General features: G+C 37.8%; 1 protein-coding gene across 2 annotated transcripts in view; it reads left to right on the top strand.

Annotated features, from left to right (window-relative positions):
* Window positions 1-19,566, top strand: part of LOC121234448 (MATH domain and coiled-coil domain-containing protein At2g05420-like) — a 40,242-nt gene extending 20,676 nt beyond the window's left edge. The window contains exons 1-6 of one of the 2 annotated variants that reach the window (XM_041130387.1): window positions 17,117-17,249; window positions 17,923-18,070; window positions 18,182-18,351; window positions 18,541-18,823; window positions 18,910-19,082; window positions 19,261-19,566. In XM_041130387.1, coding sequence (XP_040986321.1) covers window positions 17,222-17,249; window positions 17,923-18,070; window positions 18,182-18,351; window positions 18,541-18,823; window positions 18,910-19,082; window positions 19,261-19,415 — 957 coding nt within the window. In that variant the 5' untranslated portion in view covers window positions 17,117-17,221 and the 3' untranslated portion in view covers window positions 19,416-19,566. Of the gene's footprint in view, window positions 1-17,116; window positions 17,250-17,922; window positions 18,071-18,181; window positions 18,352-18,540; window positions 18,824-18,909; window positions 19,083-19,260 lie in introns of those variants that run through there. The other variant, XM_041130388.1, reaches the window with a different exon arrangement.
* Window positions 19,567-21,408: the final 1,842 nt, after the last annotated feature.

Here is a 21,408-nt window from a genome sequence, read left to right on the forward strand (position 1 = left end):
GTGAAATGTTGGTTGTTGGTATGGTGTTGTTCATGTACATGGCATATTGCACGCATGATCATGTTTGTAAAGGAAACTGGGTTTTCGTGTACATGCATTCATGTTCATGTGTTTCATGAAAACTGGGTTTTTATGCTTTAAAGGATTTTGGGTGCGTGTGTATCACAACCCCAAGCCGAGATGAGGTATTATCTCGGTTGAGCTCCTCTGGTCACTCAGGAGCAGAATATACTGAGTGACGTCCCCTGGGTTGTCGCTGGGGGACAACGGGATCGGACGAGATGGTCTCGTGCCGACTCCGTGCCCCCTCTGCTGGCAGGGGCTAGAGGATGCTTGGCCACGTACGCGCTGGGTGCGGAGCTGGGCATCGCTTGTTGCGTGGTGAGTGCTTGGCCACGAACGCGCTGGGCGTGGAACTGAGCATCGCTACGATGCCAGGACGTGCGGATGATCCCTAGGGAAGATCATGGTGCATTGGTTAACGGAATAATGGGCTATTTTCTGGAAAAATAGCGTGTTGATTAAAAGGTTTTTATGTGATTCATTTTCGGGGAAAATGAGGTTTTATTGATTTGGGTTATTTTCTAGGAAAATGACGGAGTATTATTTTTGGGCCAAAATGAGATTTTGGCATGTGTTGAAAATATCTATTTTCGAGGAAAATTATATTTTTGGATCTAATGCATATTTCATCATATGCATGCATGTTAGTTGCATTAATATGTTTTTATCTCGTGGTTGTTTAGTTTATACTTACCTGCCGTACCGTTCTTTGATAACGCAGATTTTGATGCAGAGGAGGATGAGGGTGAGCCTGAGGATTCGGCTCCGCCCTAGGAGTGATTGGGATCACTTGTATTCTGGTTTGAGACTTGTATATATTTTTATTTTGGATGACTGTATAACTTTTTCTTAAAGATGATTTGTTTTGAATATTTATATTTAAAATTCTGGTACTTAGTAGACTTATGTATATTATCCGCTGCGTTGTTTATGGTACACTGTTGCATATGTACATACTTGACACTATCGTTGGGATGTGTGACCGTGTTGTCACCATCCTGGCGTCTCAATTCCCGTGTCTCCTTACATAGGAGTCGAGGGCGCCACAGGTGGTATCAGAGCAGTTCGGCTCTGGGTAAATCCACATGTCCCTTAGGTGAAGTACCATAAATTTTTATTTTTAAAGTTGTAAGTTAAATTATTTAATTTAAAGTATGTTGTTTTTGTTGGCTTTATTTATTTTATTGTATACTGCCTTGTTTGTTTATTTATTTTAGTGTATGTTATTTACTTTATTTGTTTTATTTTGTGGTAGGTTATTTTATTTATTTTTTTAATTATTTGATTGTGCACTACTTCATTTGTTTTATTCATTTTGTCTTATGATATTTTATTGTTGGTTTTATTCTATTTTATTTTATGTTGTATTGTCGTATTTTAATTTATTTTGCTACAGTTGTATTTTAATTTGCTTGAATTGAAGTGGGGTTAAAGGTTGTGCTATGGCAGGAAGAGGGTACGACTGTGAATGCCATTGTTAGGCTTGAATATTTAGTGTAGTCGGCTTGAACTTTTATCGGCTTGGGTTGTTTTTATTATATCGAGGCTTGAAGGGAACAACTTGGTCTGGGTGAACTCTTTGGAGTAGGAACTCAAGTTGCTGCTAAGGAGGGGAATAGTTTTAAATTGCTTAGGATAATTGAGGTTTTATATTTTGTGGAGATATGTCATGAGGCTATAGCATAGGAGGTTGTAAGTTCAACAAAGTTCAATGTTAGATTTATGAGAAGTTCATCTAAGGTTTGAGGTCCTATAGTTTTTAGGGAATAAGTTTATTGGATTTAAGGTGATAGGTTCAACAAGCATTTGAAGGATTACTTAGATTAGAAGTTTTCGATTTTGCCGACTTTGATAAGCAGCTTGTTAACATTTGGGACTTGAGGATTTTCAAGCTTTATAAGGTGAATGTTTTAGACTTAAGGTCATCGATCTTGAGGATTTTGGGGAATGATTCTTATCTGGTTTATGGTTTTATAATTGCAGAGTTGAAGGGTTGAATTATAATAGGATTTGAGCTCTTAGTTTTGTAGACTTGGTATGCTAGCTTGGTCTATTCTATCAATTGATTAGTTGGTAACCATTAAATTGGGATTGATCAGAGTTGAGTTACTGATATGAGAATTTTTAGGAGAGAACTTCTTTTGGAGATGGAAGGTAATGATCTAGTTTGTGTATTATCTGAGGATTGAAGATGTCGATCTAGTTCAGAAAATTATTGTTTTTAGCTCGAGGTTAGTGATAGGTTGAGGATTTAATCCATATCAATTTTAAGAATAATAGATGGTGCGAATTTAGAAAATGATTCTTGTTGATTTCGAGGATATAGGTCCAAATGATGGAAATGGTAATGATGGATCACTTGCACATTTGGAGGATTATTGATTTTGGCTAAGGGTGCATGAGATCGATGCGTAGTAGTAGTGAGTGTGTATGCAATTCGGAGAGTACAGGTCCTAGTCTCATTTTTTTTGGTTTGGAAGAAGTGGTTTTGTTAGGTGTTGAAGATGAGTAAATACAATAGTATTAGATTCAAGAGATTTTGACTTGGAGTTTTTTTGGTGAGTCGATTGGAGTGTATAGTCAAAGCAGGTTACCCAATGGAATGATGGTTGGCAATAGTTATTGTGATTATCTTCAGGAATTAATTGTGACTTGAGGTTACCTAGGAATTTTTTTTAATTTTGAGGTTACACTTTCTTTTGGAGATTGAGCACCCAGTTGGTTGAATTAAGGACATTGTTATTTAACTTGAAAAGAGATTGATGGGGCATCATGTTTAGTGTATGATAAGATCTTGGAAGTTGAAGCTTAGGCATTAGAGATGAATAATATGATCAAGTATGTTAGTTAATCAAGCATTAGGATCCTTGGGTGCTTTGCATTGGCTTTTGGTGGATTGATGATTTGAGCAGTATGACTTGCCTTGAGGTTTAGTAGTAATGTGCTATTGAAAGAACTAGTCATACTAATACTAGCTTATAGGAGTAGAAGTAGGTGGGCGAGTTACCAAGAAGGTTTTGATAATGTTTTGGTGAAATCAATGATGGTTTGTAGTGAGTTTTGTCATCGCTAGATTAGATGTTATTCAGAATGTAGGTGGCGAGCTTTTGGGTTTAGGTTGTCAGGTAGAAGTTTATAGGCGCTCTTATTGGTTGACCGAGTTGGAATCGAACCTTTTAAGGTATGCTCCTTATCTTTGATGAGATGAACATATTTTGGGGTAATGTTACTTGTTTGCAATTTGAGATGTTGAAGTTGATTGATATTGGTTTCTTGCCAATGATCAAGGATGTATTTTGCGGAATATTGATTTTGATCAAGGCAGCGGGAGTTAATTGAGGAATATGAGTTATAACTCCTGGTTTTGGGAAAGAGAGTATTTTCTACCAAAAGGTGGTAAGAGTTTTCTGGTTAGTAGGTATGGAGTCACCTTGTACTCGATGGTGTCTTTTTATGAGGACATAAATTTTATGCATGTGGCGAATTATCAGAGTGCGCAGTAGAAGCGTGAAATTTGTGGTTATAGTTAGGAGTTCGGATTTTGTGCTGATCTTGAGGAATTAGTGGTGACTTGAATTTTTTAGATGATGCTTGTAGTTGGATATTAATCATTTGGTTGTGCAAAATTTGTTATTGATGGTTAACCTTGGAAGTGGCCATTAGGTTACCAAAGGTAGAATTCAATGGAGGTTTAGAAGTTGTAGCATAAGAGTTGATTGAGGTTAGCATGGATTATTATATGGAGCTATTAATCATTGGAATTTATTGGATGTTGTATTAAGGTTCTTGGGGAATGGAGATTTTGGATAACATAGCCACCATAGGAATATTGGGCGTAATGTGCCACTGGGGGACTAATGCGAGTATGATAGAATTGCCTATGGGAGTAGACTTGAGAGAGCATTACTTACGCTTTTGGGCATTGGTGATGTATGTTGTCTCAAGCGTGTTCTGGTTGTATCCTATATCCTGTTTTAGCGTGATGTATGGCCTTACAAATTTCGAGGACGAAATTTTTTTTAAAGGGGAGAATGTAACACCCCGTATTTTAGTGTATTTTTATTGAAGGATTATTTTTATTAATTCAAAAATTTATTCTCTTGTTTTAAAATTGTTGGATTTTTAGTTGGTTTATTTTTATGATTTTTAATTCTGTGAAAATTAATTTGAGATGTTTTCTTAATATTTATTATTGTGATGCATTTAAATTTTTCTTCTTTTAAATTAATTGATTGTTGGATTTAAATATTTTATTTTCATTTTATCATTACGTTTAAATTATTTTAATTGAAATGCTGTTTTGAAATCATTTTCGTTGGATCATTTTGTGACCCAAGATGTGGGGATTGGACCTCATTTCTTTCCTTCCATTTTTCTTTTTCCCTTTTCTTTTCTTTTCTCTTTCTTTTCTCTCCCCTGCTCTCCCGCGTGCTGCGACCCGCTCCCTCTCTCCCCCATGCGTTGCTTCTTCCTCACCCAACCCACCGACGTCGCGCCGCCGTGCGCAACACCGCCCCTCCCATCAGCTTCCCCACTGGCCGGCGATCACCTCCCTCCGTTTCCAGCTCCTCCATCGCTGCCGATAGCCCTCACACCCAACACCAAGCCGCGACACCTCTTGTGCTTGTGCGCCGCCGTCGCGCCACCACCGGCCACCATCTCTTCACCGCTTCCTCCTCGACCTCCTAGCAACCCAATGAACCCAACCCTAGCTCCGATCCGTCACCGGTGAAGCCTATTTATCTCCATCTCCGATTTCGACATTTTTGGCCTAAAACCACCATTTGTGCAGCCACCCACGGCAACCCACCACTACCACTAGCTTCACCGACCTCTCTAGGCCCTACCCTATCAATTTCGGGTCTTAGTTTGTCCCCATTCAAAAGTGGGTATTTGAGACCCACGGCCATAGTGTATTGTACACTGTTTCGTTGCTGAGCCACCACCTTTTGCACTACCATGATCATTCGAAAATTATTATATAGCACTGTAAGTATTTTTCCAAAGAACTATCGTGATTTAAATATATTTTTGCACTAACCCATATTATTGTGATCTGGTTGGACATGCCGGACTGAGTCCGAAGAGTTCGGGGGTCGGATGAATTGTGGATGTAGTTGTGTGTTTGGTTGGTATTGTGAAATGTTGGTTGTTGGTATGGTGTTGTTCATGTACATGGCATATTGCACGCATGATCATGTTTGTAAAGGAAATCGGGTTTTCGTGCACATGCATTCATGTTCATCATGTGTTTCATGAAAATTGGGTTTTCATGTGTTAAAGGATTTTGGGTGCGTGTATATCACGACCCAAGCCTAGATGGGGTATTATCTCGGTGGAGCTCTTTTGGTCACTCGGGAGCGGAATATACTGAGTGACATTCCCTGGGTTGTCGCTGGGCGACAACGGGATCGGTCGAGATGATCTTGTGTCGACTCCGTGGCCGCTCTGCTGGCGGGGGCTAGAGGATGCTTGGCCACGTACGCGCTAGGCGCGGAACTGTGCATCGCTCGTTGCGTAGTGGGTGCTTGGCCATGAACGCGGTGGTTGCGGATCTGAGCTTCGCTACGAAGCCAGGACGTGCGGATGATCCCTAGGGGAGATCATGGTGCATTGGTTAATAGAATAATGGGCTGTTTTCTGGGAAAATAGCGTGTGTTGATTAAAAGGTTTTTATATGATTCATTTTGGGAAAAATGAGATTTTATTGATTTAGGTCATTTTTTGGGAAAATACACAGTGTATTTTACACTGTTACGTTGCTGAGCCGCCACTTCTTGCAGCTTCGTAATCCTTCGGAAATTATTATATAGCACTGTAAGTATTTTTCCAAAGAACTTTCATGATTTGGTTGTGATCTGGTTAGACATGCCGGACTGAGTCCAAGGAGTTTGGGGGTCGGACGGATTATGGACGGAGTTATTGTGTGATTGGTTTGCATTGTTGGTTGTTGTGGTGTTGTTTCATGTATATGGCATATTTGCACTCATGTTCATATTTGTAAATAAAAACTAGGTTTTCACATGATTGCATACATGTTCATGTGTTTATTTGAAAATTAGATTTTCATGTGAAATAATTTGAGTGTGTTTGAAACGACTAGATTGACTGGTTTGAGAAAAAGGAAAAGAGACTGTAGGGATGGTGGTAAACAGGGATGGTAGTTGAGTCCTGCCTGTGATTCCCGACTACGGTGCACTCGGTAGGGATGGTGGTAAGCAGGGATGGTGGTAGAGTCCCGCCTGTGATTCCCGCCTACGGTGCACGCAGTAGGGATGGTGGTTGTGTCCCCCCTGTGATTCCCGCCTATGGTGCACGCGGTAGGATGGTGGTAAGCAGGGACGGTGGTAGAGTCCCGCCTGCGATTCCCGCCTACAGTGTCCGATAAATGGTTTGTTTTGTGTGAATCATTTTCTGGAAAAATGACAGACTATGTTTTTGGGCTAAAATGAGATTTTGGCGTGTGTTGGAAATAATCATTTTTGGGCAAAAACGGTATTTTATGGCTAAGTGGATTTTGTCGTATGAATGCATGTTGGTTGCATTAATATGTTTTTATCCCGAGAGTTGTTTGGTTTATACTTACCTGTGGTACCATTTATGGTATCACAGATTTTGATGCAGATGAGGATGACGAGCCTTAGCTTGGCTCTGTTGGTGGAGTGATCTGGGATTGCTCCTGTTTATCGGGTTTCGTCTTTTATCAATTTATGTGTTGCATTTGTAATATATTTGGGATGATTGTATAACTCTTTAAGGGTAATTTGTTTTGAATATTTGTATTTAAATTTCTGATACTTAGATGACTTATTTATATTATCCGCTGCGATTTTTATTGTGCACTTTTGCATGTTGCACACACTTGAGCACATTTCGTTGGGATGCGTGACCCGTGTTGTCATCATCCTGACGTCATGATTCCCTTGTTTTTGTACGTAGGAGTCGAGGCGTCACAGGTGGTATCAGAGCAGTTCGACTCTGGATAAAACCACATGTCCCATAGGTGCAGTACTAGAAAATTTTAAAATTGTGATTTGAAATTGTTTTGTTGGGAGTATATTATTTTAATTGTTTTATTTATTTTATTGTACGTTATTTGTTTGTTTATTTATTTTATTTTTTGTTATTTTATTTTATTTGTTGGTTTTATTTTATGTGATATTGTTGTATTTTAATTTATTTTACTATAATTATATTTTAGTTTGTTTTAAGCTGATAGTGGGGTTAAGGGATACGCTATGGCAGGAAGATGGTACGACCAAGAAGGCCAACCAATGAGCCCGAGGATGAATTACCGAGGAGTGATGGAAATTATGCCATGACGAGGTCATTGAATAGGATGATGGAGTTCCTTCAGCAGAATTTTCGTCCACAACAAGGAGAGCAGAATAGGGTGGTGCAAGTCGGGTGCACCTATGAGCCTTTCTTGGCACATTGGACTCCTGCCTTTAAGGGCGAAGAAGATCCACTTCGAGCTGGGAGGTGGATTGAAGACCTCGAGAGGACATTCGAAGTCTGTGGTTGTACAGAGGCCCAGAAGGTGTTGTATGGGAGTTACCTGTTGCAAGGTGAAGCAGCTAATTGGTGGAAGACCAAGCGGGAACTCCTAGAGATGGAGTTGGGATCTTTGGCGGCTGTGTCTTGGCAGCGCTTCAAGAAAGAGTTTGACGATCACTTCTTCCCTGCTTTTGTGAGAAGGCAAAAGGCTCGGGAATTCAATAACTTGGTCCAAGGGGATATGACTGTCGAGCAATATGCCAGAAAATTTATAGAGCTTGGGCGATTTGCGTCTCATCTAATAGCCACCGAAGAGTTGCGGGCCGAACGTTTTCAGGAAGGGTTGCGCTCTCAAATCCGCAGACAAGTTGCATGCCTGCAAATCCATAACTTCTAGAGGTTGGTTGAGGTGGCCTATATTGCTGAGCGAGAGCGAGGTGTTGTGGTAGGCTCCCCTCCGGGTAAGAAGCAGCTAAACGTTGATGGTGAAGGGAGCAGCTCCGGGTCGCCGCAGAAGTTCGTGCAGAGGATCGGGTCTCGATCGCAGGCAGCCTCCGGTGTACGTATTGGGGGTCGAGCTCCAGTTTGTGGCAGATGTAATAGAGCCCACGAGGGCGAGTGCCGTCAGGGTTGGAACCAGTGCTTTGAGTGCCGTCAGACGGGACACTTTTCTCGTGAGTGTCCTAATCGGACCCAAGTGAATCAGGGTGGTCATCGAGGTGGTAGAACTGGTCAGAGGCAATTAGGTCAGGCTCGGATGTACGCGTTGACCCCTGGTAGTGCTGGCAATGAAGTTTCAGATACTCAGGACGCTGGAGTTATGGCAGGTAAGGGTCTAACCTGATCTTTTGTAATGGATGTCTTGTGTAGTTTATTCTTGGGTTTTGGGAAAAGTTATGCAAGCCGTACCCATACCCGTTGGGTGTTGGAGGTCGTGTGATTTTTCTTAAGCGTGTTCTGGTTTTGTCTTGTATCCTGCTTTAGCGTGATGTTTGACTCCACAAATTTTGAGGACGAAATTTTATTTTAAGGGGAGGATGTAACACCCCGTATTTTAGTGTAATTTCACTGAATGATTATTTTTAATAATTCAAAAATTTATTCTCTTATTTTATAATTATCAGATATTTTAAATGGGTTATTTTATGATCTTTCAATTGTGAAAATTAAATTGTTATGTTTTCTTAATATTTATTTATTGTTGTAGATTTAAATTGTTCTTCTTTTTAAATTAATTGATTGTGGGATTTAATTATTTTATTTTCATTGTATCATTACGTTTAAATTATTTTAATTGTTTGCTGTTTTAAAATTATCTTCGTTGGATCATTTTTGTGACCCAAGAGGTGAGGATTGGACCTCATTTCTTTCCCCTTACTTTTCTTTCTCTCTTTTTCTTTTCCCTTTCTTTTCTTTCTTCCCCTTTTCTTTTTCTTCCTCTGCTTTTCCCCTTCCCGCACGACAGCCTCCCTCTCTCTCCCCGTGCGTTTTTGTCCCTCTCCCATCCCACCGCCACCGCGCCGCCTTGGCCCTCACCGCCCAGCCCATTCTCTCCCCACCGGCCGGTGACCACCTCCCTCCATTCTCAGCTCCTATCGCGCCGCCGTTAGCCTCCACGAACCTCCAAAGCCGCGGCCTTTACTTCGTTCGTGTGCCTCCGTCGCGCCATCACCGGCCACCATTTTTTCACCACTTCATCCTTGACCTCCTAGCAACCCAATGGACCCAACCCCAGCTCCGATCCGTCACCAGTGAAGCAGACCCAACCCCATTTCTGATTTGGGTATTTTTGGTCTTCAACCACCCTTTGCGCTGCCACTCACGGTAAACCACCACCAACATTGGCTTCACCGACCTCTCTCGGCCCTACCCTATCAATTTTGAGTCTTAGTTTGTCTTCGTTCAAAAGTGGGTTTTTGAGACCCACGGTCACAGTGTATTTTACATTGTTACGTTGCTGAGCCGCCACTTCTTGCAGCTTCGTGATCCTTCAGAAATTATTATATAGCACTGTATGTATTTTTCCAAAGAACTTTCGTGATTTAAATGTATTTTTACACTAACACATATTATTGTGATCTGGTTGGACATGCCGGACTGAGTCCGAGGAGTTCGGGGGTCGGATGGATTATGGACGGAGTTATTGTGTGATTGGTCTGCATTGTTGGTTGTTGCGGTGTTGTTTCATGTATATGGCATATTTGCACGCATGTTCATGTTTGTAAATGAAAACTGGGTTTGCACATGATTGTATACATGTTCATGTGTTTATTTGAAAATTGGATTTTCATGTAAAATGATTTGAGTGTGTTTGAAACGACTAGATTGACTGGTTTGAGAAAAAGGGAAAGAGACTGTAGGGATGATAGTAAGCAGGGATGGTGGTAGAGTCCCGCTTGTGATTCCCGCCTACGAAGCACGCGGTAGGGATGGTGGTAAGCAGGGATGGTGGTAGAGTCCCGCCTGTGATTCCTGCCTACGGTGCACGCGGTAGGGATGGTGGTTGTGTCCCGCCTGTGATTCCCGCCTACTGTGCACGCGGTAGGGATGGTGGTATGTAGGGACGGTGGTAGAGTCCCGCCTGCGATTCCCGTCTACAGTGTCAGATAAATGGTTTGTTTTGTATGAATCATTTTCTAGGAAAATGACAGATTATGTTTTTGGGCCAAAATGGAATTTTGGCATGTGTTGGAAATAATCATTTTTGGGGAAAAACGGTATTTTATGGCTAAGTGGATTTTGTCGTATGAATGCATGTTGGTTACATTAATATGTTTTTATCCCGAGAGTTGTTTGGTTTATACTTACTTGTGGTACCATTTTATGGTATCGCAGATTTTGATGCAGATGAGGATGACGTGCCTTAGCTTGGCTCCGTTGGTGGAGTGATCTGGGATTGCTCATGTTTATTGCGTTTCGTTTTTTTATCAATTTATGTTTTGCCTTTGTAATATAGTTGGGATGACTGTATAACTCTTTAAAGGTAATTTGTTTTGAATATTTGTATTTAAATTTTTGGTACTTAGATGACTTATTTATATTATCCGCTGCGATTTTTATTATGCACTTTTGCATGTTGCACACACTTGAGCACATTTCGTTGGGATGCGTGACCCGTATTATCATCATCCTGACGTCACGATTCCCTTGTTTTTGTACGTGGGAGTCGGGGCGTCACATCTATTTTCGGAAAAAAATGGTATTTTTGGATCTAATGCATATTTCATCATATGCATGCATGTTAGTTGCTCTAATATGTTTTTATCTCGTGGTTGTTTGGGTTATCTGTGGTACCGTTCTCTGGTAACGCAGATTTTGATGCAGAGGAGGATGAGGGTGAGCTTGAGGAGTCGGCTCCGCCCAAGGAGTGATTGGGATCACTCGTATTTTGGTTTGAGACTTGTATATATTTTTATTTGGGATGACTGTATAACTTTTTTTTAAAGATGATTTGTTTTATATATTTGTATTTAAAATTCTGGTACTTAGTAGACTTATGTATATTATTCGCTGCGTTGTTTATGGTACACTGTTGCATATGCACATACTTGACACTATCGTTGGGATGTGTGACCGTGTTGTCACCATCCTGGCGTCTCGATTCTCGTGTCTCCTTACATGGGGGTCGGGGCTCCACAACTCTAATAATATTAGGTGTTTTACCTATTTGCCTTCTTTGGAACGCATGAGTTAATATTATGCTCATTGAATCTGAAAGCTTGAGTTTTGTTTTACGTGGTTATAGTCTATTTTGGGCATAAATGTATGGGCTTATAAACTAAGCCATTGTACTGGTGCTTTAAACAAAATATTTATAAGTTGATCATGTTGTAGTTTTTATATGTTAAATTCACTTTGTATTAGTTTTGTTTTAAATACAAATTGAATAAATATTTGAAAGATGTTATAAGTATTAATATTTTTACAAGTACATAATAGTGCAGGATTTCTATTTTGAACTCTTTAAAGAGATACTAATTAGTCTATTTTTATTAAATGAAATATTTGCCCTCCTACTTTAATCAGTTTTGTTTTAATGAGCCTTTAAACCAGATATGTATTTTACGACATGATTGTATCTATTACTAATATTATTATGCAACTTTAGAAATATTATGAGTTTTATAGTTATGTGGATATTGAGGAGTTTAGGAAGTAATGGTATCTTAGAATTAAGAGAAATCTTAAGTTTTTGAGGAATTAAAATAGGTATTGCATGTGTAATATGAGATTTATCTGTTCACTGAAGATTTATTTAAGTTGCATGAATTTTTATAGGTGACGATTGACAATTGTTCAGTACTATTGTGGAGAATTTCTGAATAAGCTAAGAAGCCTAGGTAAACGGGGTTCCTATGCTAGGCTTTATACGAATTATTGATACTGAGGTTGACTTTATGAAAACTTTTCATATTTTGTGATGAAATGAGAACTTGGAAAAAACCAACCTCGTCGATTATTTGCATTACTCATGAAATCTGTACGGAAAAGAGAAAATATTTTCTGACATGCATTGTGTAGACATGAGCTAAATTTTGTTATGCTGTCTCTGAAATCTGAAAAAGAACGATATTGAGGATACAAAAAATTGTGCATTGATTTAGAAAGATGCTCCGACTTTTGTTTTCAGTATGTGATAATGATTTGAATTTCAATACTCTGTTTTAATATAATGTGGCATATTCTGATTTTGATATGTGATTCTGTTTCTGTTTTGCTCTGATATGTGGCCCTATCACGAGATAGAATAGTGACCTTTGGCCCTGTCACAGGATATAATAGTGACCTATGGCCCTACCACAGGATATAATAGTGGATTTCTGTTCTGAGTGCAATCGCTTTGATATTCATGGTGATTTATGTTCTGTTTGGCTTTCCGCAGAATGCACAACCCTACCACGAGGGTTAAACATGGCCCTCTGTTCTAATATGGCATGATAAGATGAAGATGTTCAGTATTGTTGTGCCTAAGGAGTCTTTGAATATGAAAAGTTGGTTTCTGAATATGAAATGTTTGAAATATCGCTTTGATTTTTTGATAATATGTATTTTTGAGATATGCATATTGAAAACTGAAATGTTTTGTTTCTGCATTCTGAACTCTGTGAAAATGATTATGTTTATATACTAGCATATGTTCTTTGTTTACTAAGTTGTTGATAACTCGCCCCTTATCTCCATAATATTTTTCAGATACTTTTATGGTCTAGCTGGAGAACAAGAATATGAAGTATTGGAACAGTCTGATGATCATAGATGAATGAGTGCTAAGGGTACAAGTATTTTGGAGGATCATATTTAGTAGTTTTATCTCTAGCAGTTATTTTTGGTACGTCAAGTTATGATTAATTGGGGTCTTTGTGGAGATGTTATTTGTTATATTGAGGTTTTTGTTTAGTATTTATGTGGAAAGATACGGATTTTTGGATCGAACAAATAAGTTGAGTATTTTGTGGAGTTTTTGTTTATTTATTACTGATTATTAGAGATGTTATTGAGGAATAAGAGCTAACTCTCCGGACATCCGGGAACGGGGCGTTACACATATTGTCTGATTGTTTAAATATAATTGGTGAGATATCTTAAATCTTAGGTTAGGAGTGCGTAATGATGAATATTTTATGAGTGTCACTACATTTCGCACATAGTATGAGGATGATCCTTTCATTCTCGCAAGTTTTTTATTTAGATGATTCGGAGTACGAAAACCCATGACAAGTAGTATAGAAGTTTTCACTAGGGCTGGGCTCCGACTCCGACGGAGTTGGATTGCTCGTTTTCGACCTCCGACTCCGACAAGAGTCGGAGCCAAATTGGAGCTCCGACTCCGACTCCAAATTGGAGTTGGAGTCCGACTCTGATCGGAGGTCGGAGCTCCGACATCCTATCGGAGCTCCGACCTCAGATCGGAGCTCCGACATAAGATCAGAGCTCGACGTGCGCTCGACGTGGCGCTCGAGCGGAACTCTTTCAGAGAGGTTCGCTCGACTTCCGCTCGACATGTCGCTCGAGCGAACCTCTCTGGAAGAGGTTTGCTCAACTTTTGCTCGACATGTCGCTCGAGCAGAACTCTTCCAGAGAGGTTCGCTCGACTTCCGCTCGACATGTCGCTCGAGCCAATGTTCAATACAACGTGTGCTCGACTTGCGCTCGACACCTCGCTCGAGCGCAAGTGTACAGTAAAAAAAATTTCGGAGTCGGAATCGGAGCTTCTTGGAGCTCCGACTCCAACTCCGACTCCGAATACATATTCGGAGCTACTCCGAATTCCGACTCCGAATTCCGATGACTCCGACAAAGTCGGAGTTGGAGTCGGAGCCGAAGTCGGACGGAATCAGAATTTTCAGAATTTTGCACACCCCTAGTTTTCACCAAGAAATGTATATGATTACATTTCAAAGGCAGATGGACAACATAAATAATTTGATGGTCCAACAAATGAAGAAGCATATCAAGAAAACAAATCAGATATCAATTTATTTGTTGATCTCAGCCAATATGACATCGTTCTATTGCGTAGAGAAGATGTTGAACCAGAAGTAATTGAGAGTGGCTTGTCAGAAGAACATGAGTCAACTAAAGTGTCGAGTGAGGATAAGGGCGACTGGTCCAGCAAAACTGATAATGAATGATAGTTGTTTCTATGTAAATATCGTTGTTATAAAACTAATAACATTTTTGTGAATAATAATTTATTACAGTGTAAAACATATATGCCTCCCAAATGCAAAACAACTTGCGTGCCATCTCCTTCCATTATCGACTCTTCAATTGGTTTGCCTGCCACGAATTGTTGGCCAACATCACCAGACCTAGAACAATGTATATTAGATAGAAACTTGATTTTATGTTATGATTTAAGTAATAGTATTTTAAAAATAAAATAATTTTTTTGACATTATGTGCTTGAATTATTGTATAGTTGTTGTAAGCCATCGTCGAGGTCGAGATGCTACTAGAGGTGTATGCATAGAGAAAGTAAGGAAAAAGGAAAAAATTAAAGTTGATATTTTCTGATGATCACACCGGTGGCTCTGGAGATTTTGCAGCTTAGCTTGATTCCTATGTTAGTACCTTTAACCGCACATGCACTGATGACTACATCCTCTTGGGCTAAAATTTCCCAAGAATGTGAAAGATCAAATCATAAATCGTTGCGTGGTAATAAGTTACCTAGAAAAAATTAAGATTAACTTGTTACTTAATTTATAATTAGTTTGTATGTGGACTAATCGTTTGTAATTTTCTCAAGAATGAGTTTAAATTTTGGTAGGCTAGAAGATCGACTTACAACTGATGAGCTGATGTCCAATGCATTCCAGAGGTACAAAAGTAGATGTCATGCACACTATCAGAAGTTCAATAGTGCAACAGAGGCGTCCAAATCCATTTCAAGACATGCCACCAATGAATGGGATAAGCTTTGTGATATGTTTGAATATCCCACATATTAAGTAATTTCGTTGCTATATTTCTTTATGGTATATGTTAGATGCATTAAATAAATATAGTAATAATGCCGTTTATATAGCAACTGAGTATTGTCAACAAATCAGCTAGAGTAAATTTAATGATACACCATCATGTAGGTTCTAAAACTTGAAAACGTTATACTAGTCTTTGTTAAATATTGACATATCAAAATTTGTGATTGAAGTTATTATATAGATTTTCCTTTTGTAGGAAGAAGATAGTCTAGTTAATGACTATAATCTGACCTATTTGTATGCTAAATCACATACAAATCGTGATTGTGTTTGGACTAATTGCTAAGCAGAAGCAAAATTATGTAAGTTTGTTTTTGTTTTTTTTTTATTTGTATTGTCTAATAATATTTTTGTTATTTATACTATCTCTAATGATTTTTTTTATAGGACAAGATGGTATCACTTTAGAAAAATGCTACGACTCCATCTGATGAATCATCTGTGAACGATGTTCAAATCTTTTCTAAGGTTTTTGGACCACGTTCTGGATATTTGAGGGGCTTAGGATATCGCGTGAAGCCTTCCAGAACATCATCCCTTCTCAAGTCAGATCAAATAACAACTCTCAAAAATTAGAAGAAGCAATACTTGAGATCGAACATTTGAGGTCCGAGCAACGATAGTTGTAGACTCAATTAGATCAGGTAGCGGATATTGAGGCGAAATTAGAACAAAACATGCTGAAGAAGCTGGAGATTCAATCCTAGAAAATGTTAGAATAGTGGCAATTAATGATGTCCCATATTATTAACAACTAATCAAAAACTGTTTGAATGTACTAAGGACTGTCAACCCTGTTTGAATATATTAATTGTTTATTTGAACAGACTGCATGTTTAAACATTCTAACAAGTAATAATTTGTTCGAATAGATTTGTCATCTTTCGAATGTATTTCAAACAAAAATATCGAAGCCGTTCAAACAAATTTTTTCAATTCGAACGTTAACAATAATGTTAGATCAGATTTTGTTTGTTCGAACATAAATATATCTGTTCGAACATAAATAAACTGTTTGAACACTCACTCCATCCTAACATGATCAAATGAATTCATGTCGTTCAAATCAAATTTCAATAATGTCCAAACAAATACTCAACCTTCTGAACAATACTTGTGCCATTCGAACGAGTTTTTGGGATGAAAACATTTTGTCCCCAAAAAAATTCTCTTTCAACATCATTCCATCCATCGTTTCAGCCAGATTTCATCCCAAAAAGTATTTTTGGAGATGAAAAACAAATTTCATCTCCAAAAATCTTTTGACACAAACCTTTTGGGATGAAATAGAAATGAAATTTTTTGGTCTCTAAAAATTCATTCTCTTCTAGTGAATTGGAGCATTAGGCACCACATCATCACAAAAATCTTTATTGCTCTATAAATCTCTAAAAATTCCAACTAAATCAATAGTATCAATTATAATTTTGTCTAATTATGATCTAAATAGCTCAATTAAATCCAAAGAGTTTCGGTTCCTTTTAGTATCATAGGGTGACGTAACTAGCTTAATCCATAAAGTACCAATATCTTCTTACTAGATCGCTAGATTCAAGTGATTCCTTGACTTATATATTCCTTTCATGGTGTATCACAAAATTATACTTGCCCAGAAAATAATGTTCACAAAAACAAAACAAGAGTAATTAATGATGAGGTCGTACAGCTTGAATGCCGTAGTCCAGGTAATTAACCATTCTAGCTATCTAGCTGGTTAAATGCCGCCAATTAAGAAGTACTTGTTGTCTCCTAGAATGACGATTTATCAAATGCAAAGCAAGAATATAGGAAAAGTCAGGGAAAAGATCACCAAGGCCAAAAGATTTATTTTTTTATTTAAAAAGTAAAACTAACTGAAAAGGTTGCTGATCAAGCAAAAAAGAATATTGCATTACTTGGCCTTGTCTCTCGTCAATTTGCTTTTATCCCAGTTTTGTAATTGACGTTAGAATCTTAAATTTCTTAATGGTAATGTACGTGAGTAAACCTATAGGAGATTTACGATGGAATATTGTACATAGCATATATATATAGAGAGAGAGAGAGAGAGAGAGAGAGAGAGAGAGAGAGAGGGAGAGTAGAGAAACAAGAACGCGATAGAGTTCACATCTTTCGATCGCAAAGGAACACCCAAAAGCAGATTTTCAGATTAACGTTAAAAGCTCCTCATCAACATGGCCATGGTCAGATACCTCACCCCTGGTATATATGCCCCCTCTCTCTCTCTCTCTCTCTGATCTCTCTCACAAAAGAAGATCACCCAAGCAGATTTACGATGGCCGGGGTTTATTTTTAAGTTCTATTTTGTAATTTTTGAGTATCTTTTGCCGTAGGTACGTGCAGAGTTGTGCTTGCATATATGTCGAGTATAATTTTTTATAACTGAAGGAAGCTGAAAGAACATAATTATCAACATGCTAAAAGACTTAAAATATATTAATAAGCGGTTCATGATTATCAAACGAGATTATTATTTCCAATAATTACTTTCCTTCTGTAATCAAAGTTCACCAGTTCTTTCGAAATTGTGGGTGTGAAAGAAAAACTCGGATCGGAGATCAGTAAAGAGGTTACTGCCTAGAGGGATTCAAAAGATGATATGCATTCATCAAGTATTTGATTGAGAAAAATATTTTCTTTAGCTTTTTGAAACTTGTTGGGCTAAACTGATATTCTAAGGCATTTGCACCATGCACATACTACTTTTATGACGTAATTTGATTCTGAAGATAAATTTTAAAATATGAATCTTAAATATCAAATTTTATTATTTAAGTCATGCTGTGGATGGATGGTGTGCTCTATACACTGGCTTATTGTAAAACATGTTAAATGCACTATGATGAAATTATCCAAATATTTCTACCATCAACAGAAGTCATGAAAAGATTAGTTACGAGAGATCTGCCACCAGCTCACTACACATTCAAGATTGAATCATTCTCAAAAATCATAAAGATATTTCCAGGGGACAAAGAGCCCAAGTATGACTCAGAGGTTTTCGAAAGTGGTGGCTATAAATGGTATGCATATATGAATCCCTTAATTTGTTCTTGCAAACAAATAGCACCATTGATATTGCTTACCCGTCAGATTTTAATGGCCTTTCGGTTCTGATCTAAATCTTCAATAAGGAAATTATCTTTCTACCCAAGTGGAAGAAAAGAATGGGACGGCGCCGGAAATATTTCACTCTACTTGGTGATTGAAGATACAGATTCTTTACCTCTTGGTTGGGAGGTTAATGCAATGTTCAAAATGTTTGTGTTGGATCAGATTGGGGGCGACTACTTGACCATCCAAGGTAGCTGTTTGTCTGATACGAGAAATATTATTTTTCATTTTATCATTTCCAATCATGATATTAATGTGACAGATTTTAGGTGACTTGCCATGTAAATGGAAGACACAGACACACACACAATTTAGTGTTTTTTTCTTGTTCTTTCAATTAATTTGTGTTAATATAATTAAACTTTTTTCCTCTATATAGATGATAATGGGAAAATAAGGCGTTTTCATGCAATGAAAACTGAATGGGGATTTGCTCAATTTCTCCCCCTTACTATGTTTGGTGATGCCTCAAATGGATACCTTCTCGATGATTCCTGCGTATTTGGTGCTGAGGTTTTTGTCATTAAATGTACTGGTAAGGGAGAGCGTATGTCCATTTTGAGTTCTCCAATCACAGGTTACTGCCGTTGGGACATTGGAAGGTTTTCAGCAGTATATGTGGAATCTTTGTCAAAAGAGTTCAGAGTTGGGGAACGTAAATGGTATGTGTCATTCTAGCTGATATATTTTTGCATGTATTAACTGTTCCCTATTTTTTTTTTACCTCTATTTCCATTGGTGAACACAGGGAGTTGACGCTATATCCGAGAGCAGTTTCAACTGACGATGGTGAAAGCTATATCAAGTTATTTTTATCATTGTCTGATTGGGAAACTCCTCCCCCAAAAGGAAAATTGTATGCTGAATATACTCTACGTGTAAGGGACCGAAGGGTGGATGGAGAACATGTGGAAGTAACAGGTGAGCTCCCATTTTGGTATCTTGTTATATAAATATCAAAAGGTACTCTTGGTACAATAGATAGATTGTGATTAGCAAAACTCTAGATGATATATATTCTAAGGGTTGAAAGTAGTACTTCCATTGAGGAAAAATGATGTACGTTTTGGTTATTCATTGAATGCTCTTTAATTTGCAGATTGTAATTGGTTTTCTACCTCAACAAGGGGATATGATTACCCAAAGTTCCTGTCGCTACGTATGCTCAAGGATTCATCGAGGAGCCTTCTTGCAAATGACCTCTTGGTGGTTGAAGCACATATTGATATAATATCTGTGGTCAAGAAGTTTTAATGAAAAAAAAAATGAACTAGGCTGCAGCTTTAATGGTTGAACTTGTAATAATACATGGAAAAACTACTCTACACATGTATATCAGGGGCTTTAGTCACATTCAAGTCGTAACTTCTAGCCTCGGGCTTGTATTAATTATTTTATGCTTGCATTTGGGCTTCAAATTCATCAAAGAAAATGTATTGAAAATTTTATTAATAAAACCGAATTGTATACAATGACATGACTTGTGGTTTTGTCACTAATGATGACTTTAATATATTTTTAAGAGGACTATACCTCAACTTTTATTAACAAGTCATCACTTACAATTGAGGAAAACCTTTTGTTTTTTTTTTAAAGAAAAAAAGAGCTTGGGAGTACAACAAGATCACAAAACAAAGCATTTAGGAAAATTTTATCAAATTATTATTAATAATGTTCAATCAGTCCTCTTACATCAGTAAAGCATATGATTAGGGGAGTGGCTATTTTTAGAAAATATTATGTTGAAGTTGGGGTTTGCTGTTTCTTTTGTAAATCTGGTTATAGAATGTGTAAGAATAGTTTCTTTTTCCATCTTGGTGAATGGTGAGTCTCTAGGGCATATTATTCCTACTAGAGGTATTAGGCAAGGGGATGTAATGAACCGACCTTGTGATGAGATTTTTAAGAAAATAGTTTTAGAGAAAAGGAGACAGGAGTTACTAATCCTTTTAAAATTTTTGCTTCCACAGCCAGGCTGCAAAACTCTATGTTATAAAATAAAACATGTTTGAGAATAAATGAGATTTACAGCAGAAAACATCAAACTTAAAATAAAAAGGCCTCTCATACATTTAAAACTCTCTTACCTAGACTTTCGTGCTTTTCCCCTTAGACCATGTCTATCCTGATGCGTTCTGCTCATTTAAATCCTGTGGGGGGAGAGGCATACATAAAAATTAAAATGAGTCGAATACTCAATAAACATTATTTCGTACAGTTAAAATATACTAATATAGGTTTTCATTCATGCATTTATTATTCCATACATACTATACGGAAGAATTCATTTCATTTAAAACATTACGATGTGGAGTTTTTCTTTAAAAAAGTTTTTCTTTCACAAAACATTTCTCCCACCACGTGCCTTGATTTCTTAAAGAATTCAGTGCATTCATACATTCTCTTATCACTTTTCTTTGGCCGGTACGCACTATTACGCCCTGTGTGTGAGGGTTAGCGGTCTTCCTTTGGACCTAGATTTCATCTGTGGCCACAGGTTGAGAATCTCTTTTAGTCAGGGGTAGCACTGGGTGTACAACCAGTACTACTCACCTGGCATTGCAATCTGTTTATTCCTTTTGTACCCATTCATTCAGTCATGACCATTACGTATTTTCATACATTAAAACATTCATTTCCTTTCAGTCATTTCTTTCTTTTAGTTCTTTCATTTTCAGTCATTTTCATTTAATAGTTCATTCATGGAAAAATGTCATTTAAAATTGTAACACCCCGTATTTTAGTGTATTTTTACTGAATGAATTATTTTTATGTAATCAAAATTTATTCTCTTATTTTAAAATTGGTTGGATTTTTAGTGAGTTTATTTCTATGATTTTAATTTGGTGAAAATTATTTTTATGTGCTTTCTTAATATTTATTTATTGTTATGCATTTAAATTGCTTTTAATATTTAAATTAATTACCGTGGGATTTAATTATTTCAATTTGACTTTACCATTACGTTTAAATTATTTTATTTAACTTGGGGTTTTAAAATCATCTCCGTTGGATCATTTTTGTGACCCAAGTTATGAGGATTGGACCTCATTTCTTTTTCCTCTATTTTTCTTTCCTCTTCTTTTCTTTTCTTTCTTTTCTTTTTTTTTCTTTTCTTTCCTCCTTATTTCTCCTCCCCGCGCGCAACTCCCTCTCCCTCCCTCTCTCTCCGTCCGTTCTTCCTCTCCCCCAGCCCGCCGCCGTGCGCCGGCGATGGTCGACACCGCCCGGCTCCCCCAACCACCGG

Source organism: Juglans microcarpa x Juglans regia, chromosome 6D (assembly GCF_004785595.1).
Source record: "Juglans microcarpa x Juglans regia isolate MS1-56 chromosome 6D, Jm3101_v1.0, whole genome shotgun sequence".
Taxonomy (NCBI): domain Eukaryota; kingdom Viridiplantae; phylum Streptophyta; class Magnoliopsida; order Fagales; family Juglandaceae; genus Juglans; species Juglans microcarpa x Juglans regia.